The 14,991-nt window shown below is 54.2% G+C and overlaps 1 protein-coding gene across 2 annotated transcripts; it reads right to left on the bottom strand.

Annotated features, from left to right (window-relative positions):
- Positions 1 to 426: 426 nt before the first annotated feature.
- LAMP1 (lysosomal associated membrane protein 1) lies at positions 427 to 14,967 on the bottom strand. Of its 2 annotated transcripts, none has more exons than XM_068526978.1 (9): positions 14,748 to 14,967; positions 8,838 to 8,959; positions 6,771 to 6,987; positions 6,494 to 6,652; positions 3,116 to 3,300; positions 2,454 to 2,576; positions 1,887 to 1,953; positions 1,643 to 1,813; positions 427 to 1,380 (listed from the first exon to the last, which is right to left on the bottom strand). In XM_068526978.1, exons 1-9 carry the CDS (start codon positions 14,797 to 14,799, stop codon positions 1,241 to 1,243), a joined length of 1,236 nt encoding a protein of 411 aa, XP_068383079.1. In that variant the 5' UTR covers positions 14,800 to 14,967; the 3' UTR covers positions 427 to 1,240. The 2 variants fall into 2 exon arrangements, with proteins under 2 accessions (XP_068383079.1, XP_068383080.1); XM_068526979.1 differs by having other exon boundaries at positions 8,838 to 8,956.
- Between the last annotated feature and the right edge of the window lie 24 nt (positions 14,968 to 14,991).

Genomic DNA, 14,991 nt, shown 5'->3' with positions numbered 1-14,991 from the left:
GGGCTGCTGCCGGGTGGCCGCGTCCTACCCCACCTCAGAGTCCCTCGCGGGCCCTGCTCCGCTGAGCCTGGTCTGAAGGGACGGCTGCAGGGTACGGGCCGCACGGGTCCACCCGCAGGCAGGCTGCCCTCGGCCTCAGCAAGGCCTGTGGGTCCTCCGAGGGTGCGGGTCTCTACTAGCTGGGGCCCAAGCTCCCCCTTGGCGGCCGCTGACCCGGGGGACCAGGTAAGGGCCTATCTTCCATGGGGTGATCTGTCCCCAGAGCCACAGGGCTCCACGTGCTGTACCATTACAGCTGAAGACTGGCCTTTCCTCAAGCCGCCACCCAGAGGACCAGCTACACAGTAGCCCCCCAGGCACACCCTGCCCACCGCACGCCCATCGCGACCTCTCGCCGGGAGCCGACAAAAGCATGAGGTCCAGACAGACAAACAAAGAGACGTTTTATTAGCATCGTTACGGCAACGCGTCCCAGGAGGGGACGATCCTCAGCACACAGCCCACCGAGCTGTAAGCGATGAATCAGTGAAACAATTATTGTACACAGTGCAGACAAAGGATCACCCCAAACCTCCAACAGAAGACGGAAAATCACTTTACAAGAAAGTAAATAAAAATAGCGCCCGTTTTTCTATTTTAAGAAGTGCCAGCTCTCAAGTGGCAGAGCGTGGAAAGCCCCAGGACCCGGCGCCCAGGAGCCCTGATGCTCCAGGGGCCGGGCCCGCCCTGGCTTCTAAAGCTTAATTTAAGCATCCCAGGTCTGCATCTTCTCACGCCTGCCCTACGACCCTCATTCCTACTGATTTCTTCGTGTCAGGCTCACAGCTACCAGCCTTCATCAAAGCATTAAGACCAGAGACTCTCCCTTTGTAAGGCTCACGTCTGAGTAAAGAGTGAAGAGACCAAACACCGGAATCTTAAAAAGCCAAATGACAGCGGAGCCACTGCCCGTTTAGAAAAGCTCTCTTACCCCCCACCCACCTTAGAGTCCTACTTTGGTAAATATTAACGTTTAACCCGTCAGCAAAATATTTAACCCAGTTAGCAAAATTAACACCGTCATTTCCATAGTTACTCTTTTGTGCATAGTAAATGTGGCTGGATGAACTTCACATTGGACGAAGCAGATTTGAAAACCAGTTTGCAAGAAAGGGTGCCCCCCTCAACAGCAATCTAAGCCCGGGGAGACGGCCAGAGGCCGTGCAGCGGCTGCTGGCCCTCGGCAGGTGCGGGCGGCCGGCTAGATGGTCTGGTAGCCGGCGTGGCTCCTCTTGCGGCCGATAAGGTAGGCGATGAGGACGATGAGGACCAGCCCCGCCAGGGCGCCGCCCACCGCGATGGGGATCAGCATGCTGTTCTCGTCCAGCTGACACTCCTCCACTGTGGAGACAGACGGCCCGCTGCCCACCTCCGCCCGCCGCCTGCGGCCACTGCAGCCACGCCGCAGGCCGGTGCCCGCACGCGCCCGCGGGCAAGGGCCCCGCCAGCTCTCTGCTCAAAGGGTGGCGTGAGCACATGCGCAGACGGGCTGGGGCGTGCAGAGGCCAGGTGGCGCGGGTAGGGGAACTGGCGCTAAAATCGCCCGGACTTGAAAGGGGTCCCCCAGCCGTTAGCTACACGGACCACGCCCTCGCCTACTCACCAGGCCCAAACTTGTCCCCGTCCACGCGGAACGCCTGGACCCACACTCTGAATATGTTGAGGAAGGCGGCCTCGGTGACCTGCACGCGCTCCTCGGCATTGCACTTGTAGGAGTTCCCGGCGGCGGCCTGCAGCGCCCTCAGCGAGTTATTAGCGGCCTTGAAGGTGGGGTCTGCAAGGGCAGCAGGGGTGAGTGCCCTGGGGCACCCGCACGGGCATGCCGGTTGGGGGGGGAGGGGTCTTACCTCTGGCATTGGGCAGAGTCATAGTCAGCTGGACTCCCTGCAGGAAAACCCGGCTGGAACTTGCATTCTAGGGAGAAGACGACAATCACACGGTCACCATCAGGCTCGGGGGGGCACCGGTGATACAGGTGACCTCCCGCGCCCGTAGCTTCAGAAGGAAACTGCAGAGCGCCCAGCCCATAAAAGGCAGCCTGTCATCTCGGGAACATGAATTCTGATCAGCTCCTTACAGACCTCGTTACAGAATCAGACTCTGCTAAGATGGGGACTGAAGGAGCTACGTTCCAGAAAAGTCAACGTTTGACTTCCTAGGAAAGCTGCACTTGATCAGGAGAGACCCAGCAGCTCACCTGCAGAGCGCACCACACACACCCAGCAGGGGCTCTTCCGCGCTCCCCTTACTCTCTTGCTACCTGCACACGCAGCCCTTCCCAGGCAGGTACGAAGGGCAGAGGGCGGAGGATGGCACCCGAGGCCCCGGGTCGCCCCTGCCCCGCCCGCGGGGCAAGCGCGAGGCGTCTGCTGACAGACGAGGGTGGGCCGAGGGTCCGGGAGGCGGGCCCTCACCATCGCAAACTGCAGCACCAGAAGCAGGTTCCTGCTGCGGAGCGCCAGGGTCACCAGCCGGGCTGTGCAGTTCCCCCCGAAGGTAGTCTTGCTGGGGTCGATGTTGAACTCCCTGGTCACCGTCTAGCGAGGAGAGCCGAGAGGTCAGCTTCCCCTCCCCCGGGCCCCACGCTCCTGAGGGGACAGAGGCAGCCCGAAAGCAGCGGCTTCAAGGCCACGTTCACGTGAACCCAAACCAGAAGAAAACATGACAAGTTCACAGGGGCAGATTTCGGGATGCCAGACGGTCCTCCTGGTACTTCCAGCTGCTTTCTCCTGCTTTCACGTCCCCGTCTCCATCCCCAGACTCTCACCCTCAGGGAGAAACATCATCTCAAGGGAAGAGTAGAAAGACAAGCCGAGTGTCTGAGCAGTAAAGCGTCCAAGAAAATCCCCCCACCTCCCAGGCCAGCACACCCGGCCTGTGGTGACAACACACGCTTGAGGCTTTGGGGCCGCAGAACAGCCTGCATCAGGAGACTCAACCCTGCCATTGCAGCGACAGCGGCCCAGGTGGGACGGGGGTCCGGCCGAGCAGCTCGGGACCCACAGCACCCGCGACCCACCCCGGGACGCCCGGTCCACAAGGCCCAGGGCGGGGGGAGGGGCTCCGGCCAGCCTACCGTGTTGTCCCTCGTCCTGTAGGTGACATTCAGCTGCAGCCCCATGCTGGCCAGCAGGCAGGTCCCGTTGGTGCCGCTCACGTTGTACCTGGACACCGAGGGGCTCGCGGGCACCGGGGTGGGCGAGGGCTGGGGTGGTGCCGTCGGGCTGGGCGGCAAGGGCCCGTCTTGCTCGCAGTGCGTCTCTGTGGGGACGGTGGGGTGAGTCGTGCCGCCACCGCCTCAGGACCTCCAGGAACTCCGGAGCCCGAGCCCACCCTGGGCCCCAGCTGACATTCTCAAGGATCCCTGCCCCGCAGAACACGACCTCCAGGCCTCCAGGGAGACGCGGGCTAACGCTGCTCTGGAACCCTGGACGGGAGCAGGTCACCTCGGCGACACTCGACCTGGGCCCGCTGGGGGCCCGACCCCCTGCCTCCGCCCACCTCCGCATGCAGCTCCCACTGGACACCCTTCCACCTCGGCCTCGGGTGGCCCCTCGTCCGCAAAGACACCCTCCCTTGCAGGACAAACCTTCCCCCCGTGAGGTCAGAACAAAACCTCAACTCCATCCCGTGCTTTGGGGACCCAGACCACTTGCAACGGCAACAATCCACATATGTGTTCTCCGAGCTCCTGTGCCGGGCGCCGGGCTGGAAATGGTCCCAGAGACAGTAGCAGAGCGACCCAGTGTCTGGGCTCCGAGGGGACAGACGCCGGACACACACCATCGCCAGCCTGGACCGTCGGTGTGGCGCCCCCAGGAGGACGGCAGTGGCCCCGGGAAGGACGGGCACCAGACGGCCCTACTGGTCAAGGATGGAGCCGAGACTCCGTGCCCGCGGTCAGCCAACTGCTGTGGGCGCTCATCCAGGGTGGGTGGCAGGCCCAGCGACAGGGAGAGTGGGAGCCCCGCGGCAAGAGACGCAATCCAGGAGATGGGGGCGGCCCCGGCCGCACAGGTCCGACAGGGGAGGGCACAGGGCGCCCCCGGAGGACACACTGAGGGTGTGCATACGACCCCGTCCCTCAGAATCTGACCCACCATGACTGCTTACGACAAAAATTTATATTCAAAATCAAAGCTGACTGAGGCAAAAGCTGAAAAGTAACTGTATGTGTTCCACAGGGGCTGACAGGCCAGACACGCCTTTTCTGAAGGCTGACGAACGCGCCGAACCCCAGGGCATCCGGCACCCCCAGCCCAGGCCCTCCCTCTTAGCACCTCGTTTCCGTGGCCAGTGCGCAAGCTCAGCGCTAATGGTCACACGAACTCCATCCAACCCCGACCCTTCCCACGGGCCCCCCAGGCCGAGCCACGCGAGCCGGCCCAAACCTCTGGGGTGGGAGCCGCTCGGGAAGCGGCGGGAACCCGTCCACCACCCGAAGCTCAAGTCCAGCTTTCACTCCTTTCCGGCTGCGGACGCCACGTCCACCCCAGAGGACCGGGACTCGGGTAACTTAGCCCGCCCTGAGGGTCACCTCGCCCCGCTGGCCTTCACACAACTTGTAGAGGGAAGTGCTTTATTCTAGAGAATAAAGAGGGCAAAAAAGAGAAACAAAACCCAAGCTCTGGGAGGTGGGCTCAGCTGGGTGAGCGCCCCCGAGATGCCTGGCCCCGGGGGCACCGGCTGGCACTGCCGCCTCCCTCCTGGAGCTAAGCTGCAGGTAGACGTTGGGACACTGGCGCTTTTAAAAGCAGTTTTATCAGTTACTTATCAATTGTCACAGGACACAAATTATTAAATGCACAAACCACGTTAAGAGACAAACGAGAGAACAGGCCGGTCTCCAAGTCCTTGTCTACCCGACCCGACAGCCATTGTAACGTATGACCTGCTGTCTCTGTGAAGCTCTTACTAACCGCCAGTCAGAAAACCTCAGGAGTTTAGAATGTGTGTGGGTGACAGCCCTCTCCCTTCTACCTGTGTTAACCAGCCTGACACCTATGACAGATGCCAAAGTCCCTCCCGCAGAGGGCTCACAACCCGAGAGGATCACTCGGGGACGCGCATGCTCCCCCGGGAAGGCCTCTGCGAGGCGGGGAGCCCAGGGGTCGTGGCAGGGGAGGAGGGGGGCGGGGCTGTGCACCCTCCCAGTGCCCTTCGCACGATTCGCAGAAGCTCATGTGCCCCGAAGGCCCTGATGGTCTCCCGGCAGCTGCAGATACTCAGATAAACCTGCACGTTGCACTGACGAAGTTTCAAGTGGAAAGAGACGTTTTAGCACGGCCCGCACCTAAGCTAGACTGGGAGTGAGACTCAGGTTCCCAAGGAATGAAAAAGTGAGTAAGGCCAGACTGGGCAGGAGGTGAGACGCGTGATAAACTTCACTGAAAAGCAATTTCTGTTTTGAACTTCTAACTCTCTCAGAAGAGCTGACAAGAATCCACGCATCAAACATGAAAAATGAAAAGATGAATACGCCTCAGTCCTCTGGTGGGCCCGGGGCTGGCATCCGATCCTGCCGGACACGGGAGCCCCACTGGCCAGGTGGCCGTAGCGCCTGTCCCAACCTGGCTCTGCCATGTGAGAGTGAAAGAGCAGCCACAGGAACGGGTGAGTGAGTGATCACGGCTGTGTCCCAATAAAATGTTGCTTATGACCAGTAAAACTTAATTTTATATCATTTTCATGTGTTGTGAAACGTTATTTTTTAACGTTAATCTATCAGCAAAAACACCATTTTTAGTTGTTGGCTGTGCAGAGCCCAGAGGCCCTTGCCAGCCCGGGGCTGCCGCTGGCCGCATGGAGGGCCGTGGGGTCAGCAGGCACCCCAGCTGCTTCCGAGCCGCCAGGGAAGGCTGCGGGGCAAGGCGTAAACACGGAGAACGACAGTGGGGACACCTCCTCCCCCCAGGAAATGACAGCGAGCTGGCTGGCAGGACGTGGGGCATCGCAGTCAGAAGACGACGCACTCTACCACAGGCTCCGGCTGGCGCCCAGAGCAGCGCTCGGCAGGACGTCCTGCGCGTCCGCACGCCCTCCGCAGACAGGTGAGCGCCCTCACTGCACAGGTGAGGAAGTAAGAGGTCGACTACCTCACCCGAGACCACAGGGCTGGGCTGGTGGGTGCACCCCGGGGCCGTGGTCTCCCTGAAAGGCCCCCCTGGTCGCTCCCACCCCTGCCCCGGGCCTGCCTGAGCTGGACTGAGGTTAGGCGAGGTCTCTGGGGAGAGACAGCGGCTTGAGCTGAAGGAGAGCCTACGACCCTGACCCCATCAGCTCTGTAACAAGGGAAGAGAGAGGGTTTGAACTGCTTTGCCCCTTTAGCCTGTTTTAATCCACCCTCACCCAAAGAGGTAAACTTCTCTAAAGACAGAGGGGCCGGGGGCAGCTCTCCGAAGACGCGCAGGTCTCCCCGGGCACCCATGGGGGCTGGGCCAGGGGCGGTCCTCACCCTCCGTGCTGAAGCTGTCGTTGGAGAGGTAGGCCTGAATGGTGGCGTCACGGAGCGTGATGGTCACGTTGCGCAGGTGGATCTGCTTGCTGCTCACACACCTGTACTTTTTATTTATGTCTGCCCTGATGTCGGTTACGGATTCCACAGTCTTGGTTTCTACACGAAAAAAAAAAAATCGATCTTTAACTCCTGGAAGTGCTTAGTTAGAAGCAATTTTAGATACTCCCCCGACGCAGTTTTCTCCACCCCATAATTGGTCCATATTGGTTCTTACCCTTGGAGCTCGAATTGGGGAAAATCCCTGTATCTGACAAGTTATAAACAAAACGCAACAGCTGGACACTGTAACGTGTTGCATTTCTTGTGAAACTGAGGGTCAGCGTATGGCCTCTTCCAAAAGCGATCACGAGACTGGAGTCAGAAGCATTTCCTTTGCCACAAGAGCTGCTATTTAATACTTCTGCACTGGCCGGCAGCTCAAAGGTCACGCTCTGGAACAAACATGATGACAGTAGAACCCAGTTAGGGTGTAGGTTACTAAAGGGGTTCAGAAACACCAAAGATCTGACATATGCCCCGACCCCAGCTCCATCTCAGATGTCACTATTAATGCATTCATTTTCAATAAAAACAAAAAACATGAAAGTCAGTATTACACGTCAAGTAATAGACCAGAAAGTAACTCAAGTGCAAGGCAAGGATGACCTAATTATTCACTAATTTAAAACTGTTCTTCATTAATATGACTTTAATTTACAAGAGAATTAAAACTACAGTTATCTCAGTAAAGTGAAATAATTCACGTTGGGCTTCAGGATGAGCTGATACTTTTATCTGAAAAAAGCCATTACCTCGTGTTTGCCATGGAAAAGTTTATTTAAAGAATATGTCTCTCTAAACAAAGAGAAGAGGGAGTTTACTGCAGAATTGTCTGAATTAACTATTATAAGCAAAACAAACAACCACAAAACCACCAAAGCTCATCTCGATGAACCGGACTGGGTGAAGGACCCGTGGGAAGCTGTCCTAGCACTGTCCTGATGGACAGACCACGCCTGTGACAAAGACACACTGTGTGAAGTGGGAAGGCACACTACAGCAAACGGATGTTCCCATTTGTGTAACGCGATTAGTATATAATGAAACAATGTTTTAAAAAATCCAAACAAAAACAAGTGAGGTAGAAATTAGAATAAAAGGTGCCTAGGGGACTTCCCTGGTGGTCCAGTGGTTGAAGACTTCACCTTCCAATGCAGGGAATGCGGGTTCAATCCCTGGTTGGGGAGCTAAAATCCCACATGCCTTGTGGCCAAAAAACCAAAACATAAAACAGAAGCAATACTGTAACAAATTCAATAAAGACTTTAAAAATGGTCCACATTAAAAAAAATAATTAAAAATAATTTTTTTAAACAAATAAGAAGTGCTTGGACAAGTCTTTACAATTGGAGACACTTCTGTGGAATGAAGCTTTCCCTGCTTTTCTTCTGTTCTGATAGAGGCCACATTTATATCAAGACAGGGCCAATGTACTGAGGGGGCCAGGCAGCTGGCATGTCCAGAGGGCTCTGAAGAAGCCACTCGTCCTCCCAGCAGTCCTGGGCCCCCACTGCCCTCCAAGTGCCAGAAAACAGATATGGTGCCTTGGATGTGGAGACGGGTAAGGAAAAACACTGCTTCAACAAAGCACTGAAAACAAAATATGAGTATGTTTACAAGAACAAATGTTAAATGGAAAGAGAAAGTGAAAGGTCCACTAACAGGTAATTCACAGAGGAAGACGTAACAAAGAAATGTTGCTTATTTGTTAGGGATCTGGTAAATGCAAAAAGCCTTTCTCATCCTGCAGAGGTGCAAAGCTGTTTTAACAAAACCAAAAGGGGCATTCTAATCAAACTAGTACAGTGGCACTGCACCTGGAGCACCTGTTTACACACGATTCTTGGAGCGTAACAGTTTACCTAAAGCGGATTTGACAGATCAAAAAAGCTGTTTTCACAGAGCTGTACACCGGGCATAAAAAGAATATAAGAAAACTCAGTTACAGGGGATGGGTTAGTAAATTAGCGTGATTAACATAATGAAGTACTACGTTGTGATTACAAAAGATAATCAAGAAGAAAACTGGAAAAATGCTCACAATAAAATAGTGAGCACAAAATGGTTTGTATAATATGACCGCATTTCAGTATATAAAGTGCATAGACTATTACAGGTACTAACAGCCTATGAGACACAGCAGTATATAACATACAAGAAACACACACATGTAAGACTGTCAAGGCAGGTTAAATTATCACACACACACAAGCAAGGCATGAAGGGCCCTGGTGTTTCCTACCTTAGAACCGTTCTTGGTGTCATAGCTGGTCAAGAAGGCAGCAGAGAAGTTGGCCATGATACAAGCTGTCCCATTGCCATCTTTCACCACAAACACAGCTGACGCACCATGCACGAGGCCTGCTAACTCCCAAGAAAGACAGAAATGACCAAACACCTTTTAGAAATTTTTGGCTGTCTACAGCTGCGGCAATACAGCTGTTATCAGGTAAGCTACTTAAATCGCCGAAGAACTAGACACACAGATCCCACAGGGGGGGCTCAGCTGGGCTTCTGTCCCTCCTGGAGACTGGTCTGAAAATGTTCTCTCTAAACCCATCCCATCAGTTTGCCAAGCTGTCATTAGCTCTTCAATGCTTTTCTTCAAAATACGTACCAGGAAGGCACAGGTCAATTTCTGAGTCACCCCGGGCCCAGGCTGCCCACGCTCCTTCCTCAGAGGATCTCGGGGACGTGGGGTGGGGTCCTGAAGGCAGGACTCAACGTAAACTAAACGCTGACCTTCTACAGAAACCCTGTGGACCCAAACTGCTACTTAGAGTCGGCTCTGCTTTTGCCTCTCTTGGACTGGCGACGTGGCAAGAAAAGCCGCAGACTCAAAGATCAGAGCTCTCTGCCCATTTCCAGAAGGTCCTCAAAATACAGTAATTCCACTGGACCTGGACTTGGCTGTGTGAACTTAGGACACCACTCTGCCTCTGTAGGTACAGAAGCCAAGTGCCTGAGGGAAGGGGCGGAAGGCAGCTGTCACAGGTCCTCCAACCTGGGAGTGGCCACCGCTCTGAGCTAGTTCTCAGGGCCAGGGCCACACCCTGAAACCCCGAGCAGGCAGCTTAGCAGCAAATGCACTCCGATCTGAGTCAGAGAAGGTAAGTGACAGCCACACACCTTAGCACAGGGTTCTTTCACAGACGGGCAGGTGTCCTGACCATCCTAAAGCCAAGCAACCACCAACCAGCACCGGTCACTGCCACACTCCCAGAAACACACCTCCTTGTTTCTGCAGGTAAGATCCCTGCGCGCCCTTCATCAAGCAGAGGCACATCTGGCTATGACGGCTCTAAGGGTACATGTGACCCAGGCAGCACGCTCCGAGGACAGCCAACTAGCTTTCATTCTTAAGTCCCTGTCGCTGATGTGGTAAAATGACTCCAGTGAACCCAGTTCACTTCACCCTTGGGACCGTCACCAAATAAAACCTTCAGAGCAACTACTACTTAAGCCTAAAGCGAACAGTATAGACAGAAACCCTGCATACCCTCCTGTAAGCCTCAGGTAAAGGAAACAGCAAAATCTGCGTTCATAAAGAAAAACTGCTACAAATGAAGCAAACTAGGGCAGACAATGAAAATTTTGCCTGTTGTGCTTCACAAATTTTTACCCCGCCCCCCCCCCCCCGAATACTGCGGCAAGATTCCACTAAAGTCATTTCCAATGAATGAACGTTCCTTTTAAAAACCTAGAGAAAATCCCACAACTCATTTTTGACACAGTGAAGTTTTTTTTTTAATTAATTAATTTATATATTTTTATTTTTTTGGCTGCGTTGGGTCTTCATTGCTGCGCGCAGGCTTTCTCCAGTTGCGGTGAGCGGGGGCTACTCTTGTTTGTGGTGCACGGGCTTCTCATTGCGGTGGCTTCTCTTGTTGCGGAGCAGGGGCTCTAGGTGTGCGGGCTTCAGTAGTTGTGGCTCATGGGCTCAGTAGTTGTGGCGCACGGGCTTAGTTGCTCCGCGGCATGTGGGATCTTCCCGGACCAGGGCTCGAACCCGTGTCCCCTGCATTGGCAGGCAGATTCTTAACCACTGCGCCACCGGGGAAGTCCTACAGTGAAGGTGTTTAAAGACATGTCTCTGAGAGCGATGGAGTAAGTGCACAAGAGCTACAGAGATGCCAGCCAGGCAAACGCAGGTTCGGCAGCAGAAGCAAAAGCCTGGGCGCTGAGGCCAGAGAAACACCGGACACCGACCAACTCACAGTGCACGTGGGCGCCCCCAGGCCTGAGCTGCCCTCACCGGCACGGGCGCTGGAGCCACATGCTGCCACACGTGCCACGGAAAAGCAGGTCAGGTGGCCACCTCCCACAGGGGCCCGCACAGGTCAGCTCCTACCAAGCCACCCTCCTATAAAACAGGTCCCTAAGTCACCAAAAAACGTTCTACTGACTCAAAGCACTTAACTAGAAAACACTTCATGAATAACTTCTCAGTCAATTTTTTCATTTAGTAAACATGCTGAAGGTCTGAGCTTTCAAAGGACAACAAAGTAATATTACTAAAACAAACTTAAAATAAGCATCAGGGACTTATCTGGCGGTCCAGTGGTTAGGACTCCGCGCTTCCACTGCAGGGGGCACGGGTTCAATCCCTAGTCGGGGAACCAAAATCCCACATGCCGAAAGGCGCGGCCAAAAAAACCCCAGAAACACAAAACAAAACAAAAAGCAATGGCAGCACTAGACACCCCCAAATTTTCCACTATTAAAACAAGAAACCAGAGCCAATTTTGGTCAAGAGAAGAATGTCTACAAGAGCATTACAACAAAAAACTGTAAGAGAAACACGTATGCTAATAGTCAGAAATTAGTTCTTAACTCTATAAAAGACAACCACCATCTCAAATTAGCTAGGATGTCTGCAGTAGTTTGAGGGGTGTCCCTCCCGAAAGCCAGAACCTGCACCACCAGGAGCTGCTCCTCGTCGGCACTCACGCCAGACTCACGCCAACCTCTCTCCAGGGGTCCTGTAGAGGAACGAGTGGCTGATTCCTTCAAAACACTCCCACCTGCAGACACTCCAGTCTCTAAAACAGGTGCAGCTGTGGGAGCACGCCTGCCTGAGACGAGAGATCTCAGTCTCCGACAGACTCCGCCACTAGCTGACTGTGTGACCCCGGGCCCAAAGGAACCACCACGCCCCTTGGTTTAGGCACCTGTGAGACGGAAACAAGCATCAAGGACCGTCAGAGCATCAAGTGAGCCAAAGCGAGGGGAGCGCTGGGTACAAAGTACCAGCCTGCTTTCAGTGTTAGCTGTTACTATCGATGCGTTCAGTGCTACACGGCCCTCATCTATTGTTGAATCCTTGGTACCTGACACAAACCGTCAAATAAGCGTTTCATTTAACGAGCACCTGTAGTGCACCTTGCAGGTAACTATAAACTATTGTGACAACTTTAATAGACAGACACTATGATGATTTCCTTTCACAGATGTGGAGTCCAAAGCACAGAGAAGTTAACTACTGTGCTTGAGGTCACACAGCTAGTGATGGTGCAGAGCCAGATCTGCAACTGGGTCTGCTGACTCACAGCACGTGCCCGCCGAGCTTGCCATGGGCCGGCGGCACAGTGAGGTCCACACCTGAACCACACTTTCTCTCCAGCACTTGGTAAGCAAGTGAATATGCTTCAAATTATGACACACTCACTTCCATATGAAAGAAACTGCCATCTAGAGAAACAAGTCAATACATTCTTTGTTAAACTGTTTAATAGAAATCACTTTCTAATTTCTCTTGGCTCGATTTTCTTGAATCCAGTATTTTCATTCTTCTTAACCAGTGATACATAATCACCTGTGAAAATGTAAAGGAAAAAAAGAAAGACCGAGGCTCCATCCCAGAAACGGAGTCACAGACTCTAGAGACCAGTATGTACGTTTCTGAACAGCTGACGTGCGTGTTCAGTTAGGGACCACCGGACGTCTCTTCGTGTACGTGCTGAGCACTTACTGTATGTGAGGCACGAGGTAGGCTGTAACATAAGGAAGACACGGGTGTGAAAATAATCACAACACAGCAGAACCAATGCTCCAGTAGAAGCATGTGCTGGACGTGCACATAGTGAAGTCTTCCGGACGCAGAGAGGAGGAAGGACTAATACAGCCTGGGATGGATCTAACAATATAAATTCAAAATTATGGACCCAAAACATTTTGACCTCAAATCTAGTGAAAAATTAGGTCGCCAACCTGGGTAACTGGCAAACTCCCACAAGCGAGGGTAACATTAATCAGTATAAAACATTTTTTCAAACTTCCTAAGCAACAGTTCTTCATTCAGAAAGGGGAAGGAGGTCATCCCGGTGACATCAACAGTCAAGAGCCCCATTATGCAACATACTTAATCATATGTATCAAGAAGTTTCAGTTCACACTTGTCTACGCTTTCTACCAAATATTAAAACACAAAGGAAACTACACTTACTAATTATCAAAGCAGGATGAATTTGTGACTTAGAAGTTTGAAGTATTTTTAGAAAAGATGTTTTCTGGTGAAACTGTGCATTAAAATAGACATTATTTTAAATAAACCTACATACAAGCTCTTAACAGACCTTTTTAAAAGTTGGATTTTTAACTGAATATAAAACTTAAAAGATATGATGGAATGGACATTAAAAAGCTAATTATGGGAACTCCCTGGTGGTCCAGTGGTTAGGACTCCGCACTTCCACTGCTGGGGGCCAAGGTTCAATCCCTGATCGGGGAACTAAGATCCTGCAAGCCTCGTGGCATGGCCAAAAAAAAAAAGAGAAAAAGCTAATTGCATGCATGATACTCCAAGCTATCAATGTAGGGAAGTATGGATTTTTCTCTTCATTCAGGTGAGTTTTTAAAACATGAAACAAAATGTGACAGTTCTAATGCACGCGAGCTCTTCTAATAAAGAACAATGAGCCGCCCTGACACGACAAGACTTGTCCCTGCAGGCCCTCTCAAAACTCATGACACCTGCTGGGGAGAGCAAGGCTCCGGGTTTGCGGCTGGAAGAAGGTCACCCCTTGCGCTGGTCCTGCAGCTCAAAGAACTCATTTTACGCAACAGGCAAAACAAAATCCTGAAACCAAAATCCATTCTGTTACAATAAAAGAACTTCAGAGTAGATATTTAGAGAATTCCCGGCAGGTACTTGGGAGACTGCTTCTGTGTCTGCTGAACTCAAGGGAGCGCCCACCAGCGAGCTCCGGTACCTCTTTTCAGTTCCTGGCACTTTAATCTTCCCGTATCACGGAGACCAGGTGAGAAAGTGCCACAGAGAGAGCTCTCAGGAGCCATAAAAATCAAACCATGCAGTGATTCTTGTTTAAGTCAGCACAATTCCCTTCTCCTTAGGACAGATAAATGACAGCAAAATTTCTCAATGGATAAAACACCGGCGCCCACGGACGGCTCCCGAGTTCCGTGGGCCCAGCGCGCGCGCACACACACGCGCGCACACACACAGGCAGCGCTCCTGACGACTCACTAGAAATGGAGACGACCACTGGGAGGCCAGGCCTAGCCCCCCTCTCCTTCTGTCCACTGTGGGCTCCCCGAAACTCTCAAGGGCAACTTTAAGTCATTATAACGTAATTAAAATTCACAACGACATAAACACACGCGTCAGCGCTCCGTGCCATGCTGCTGGGGGCGAAGGCTAAAAGCCCGAAGGACGAACTCTAAAGGCCGGGGTCGCCGCCCGCCCTATTCTCCTGCGCGGACATCCGCGTCGGGCGGAAACCGAGGCCCATGCGGTCCCGCGTCTCCGGCTGCGGCCGCACGCAGCCCTCCGGGGCCACCCGTGCCCCCAAATAAGGGCGCGAACCACGCCGCTCAAAAACCACCAAGTCACTGCCGACTGACCCCACAACCCGAGGTCTGGCACCCGAGGGCCGCGCCGGGCCCTCCCTCCGTCGTCCACTTCTGGGCACCTGGACCGACCCCTCCCCCCGCAGCCGCCTCGGCCGGCGCGGGACGACTCGCCTGGAGTCCCCGGGCCCAGCCCGACCCCAGCCCCGCAGCTCCCGGCCCCCGAGCAGCCCCCCGCCCCTCACGCCGCCCCACATCCCTCTGGGCCCGCGCAGCGCCTCACACCTGCCCGACCCCTCACCCCGCAGCCCCTGCGCCCTCAGCCCCCAGCCCGGCCTCTCACCGAACAGCAGCAGGAGCAGCGGCCATCGCCGGGCGCCGCCGGGGGCCGCCATGGGCGCGAGCGGGAGCCGGGCGGGGTCGTGGGCGGTTGGGCCGGGGCGGGCGGGCTGGGGTCTGACCCGGCCGGCGTGAGGGCAGCTGGTCCCGGTGCTGCGCCCGCTGCAGGAAACAGAGCCCACTACCGGCGGCGCCTGTCACGTGAAGCCGCGCCGCGCCCGCGCCGTCACGTGACCCCCGTGCATCTC

This window comes from Eschrichtius robustus, chromosome 18 (genome assembly GCF_028021215.1).
Source record: "Eschrichtius robustus isolate mEscRob2 chromosome 18, mEscRob2.pri, whole genome shotgun sequence".
Lineage (NCBI taxonomy): Eukaryota > Metazoa > Chordata > Mammalia > Artiodactyla > Eschrichtiidae > Eschrichtius > Eschrichtius robustus.
This window is presented reverse-complemented; position numbering and strand designations above follow the sequence as displayed.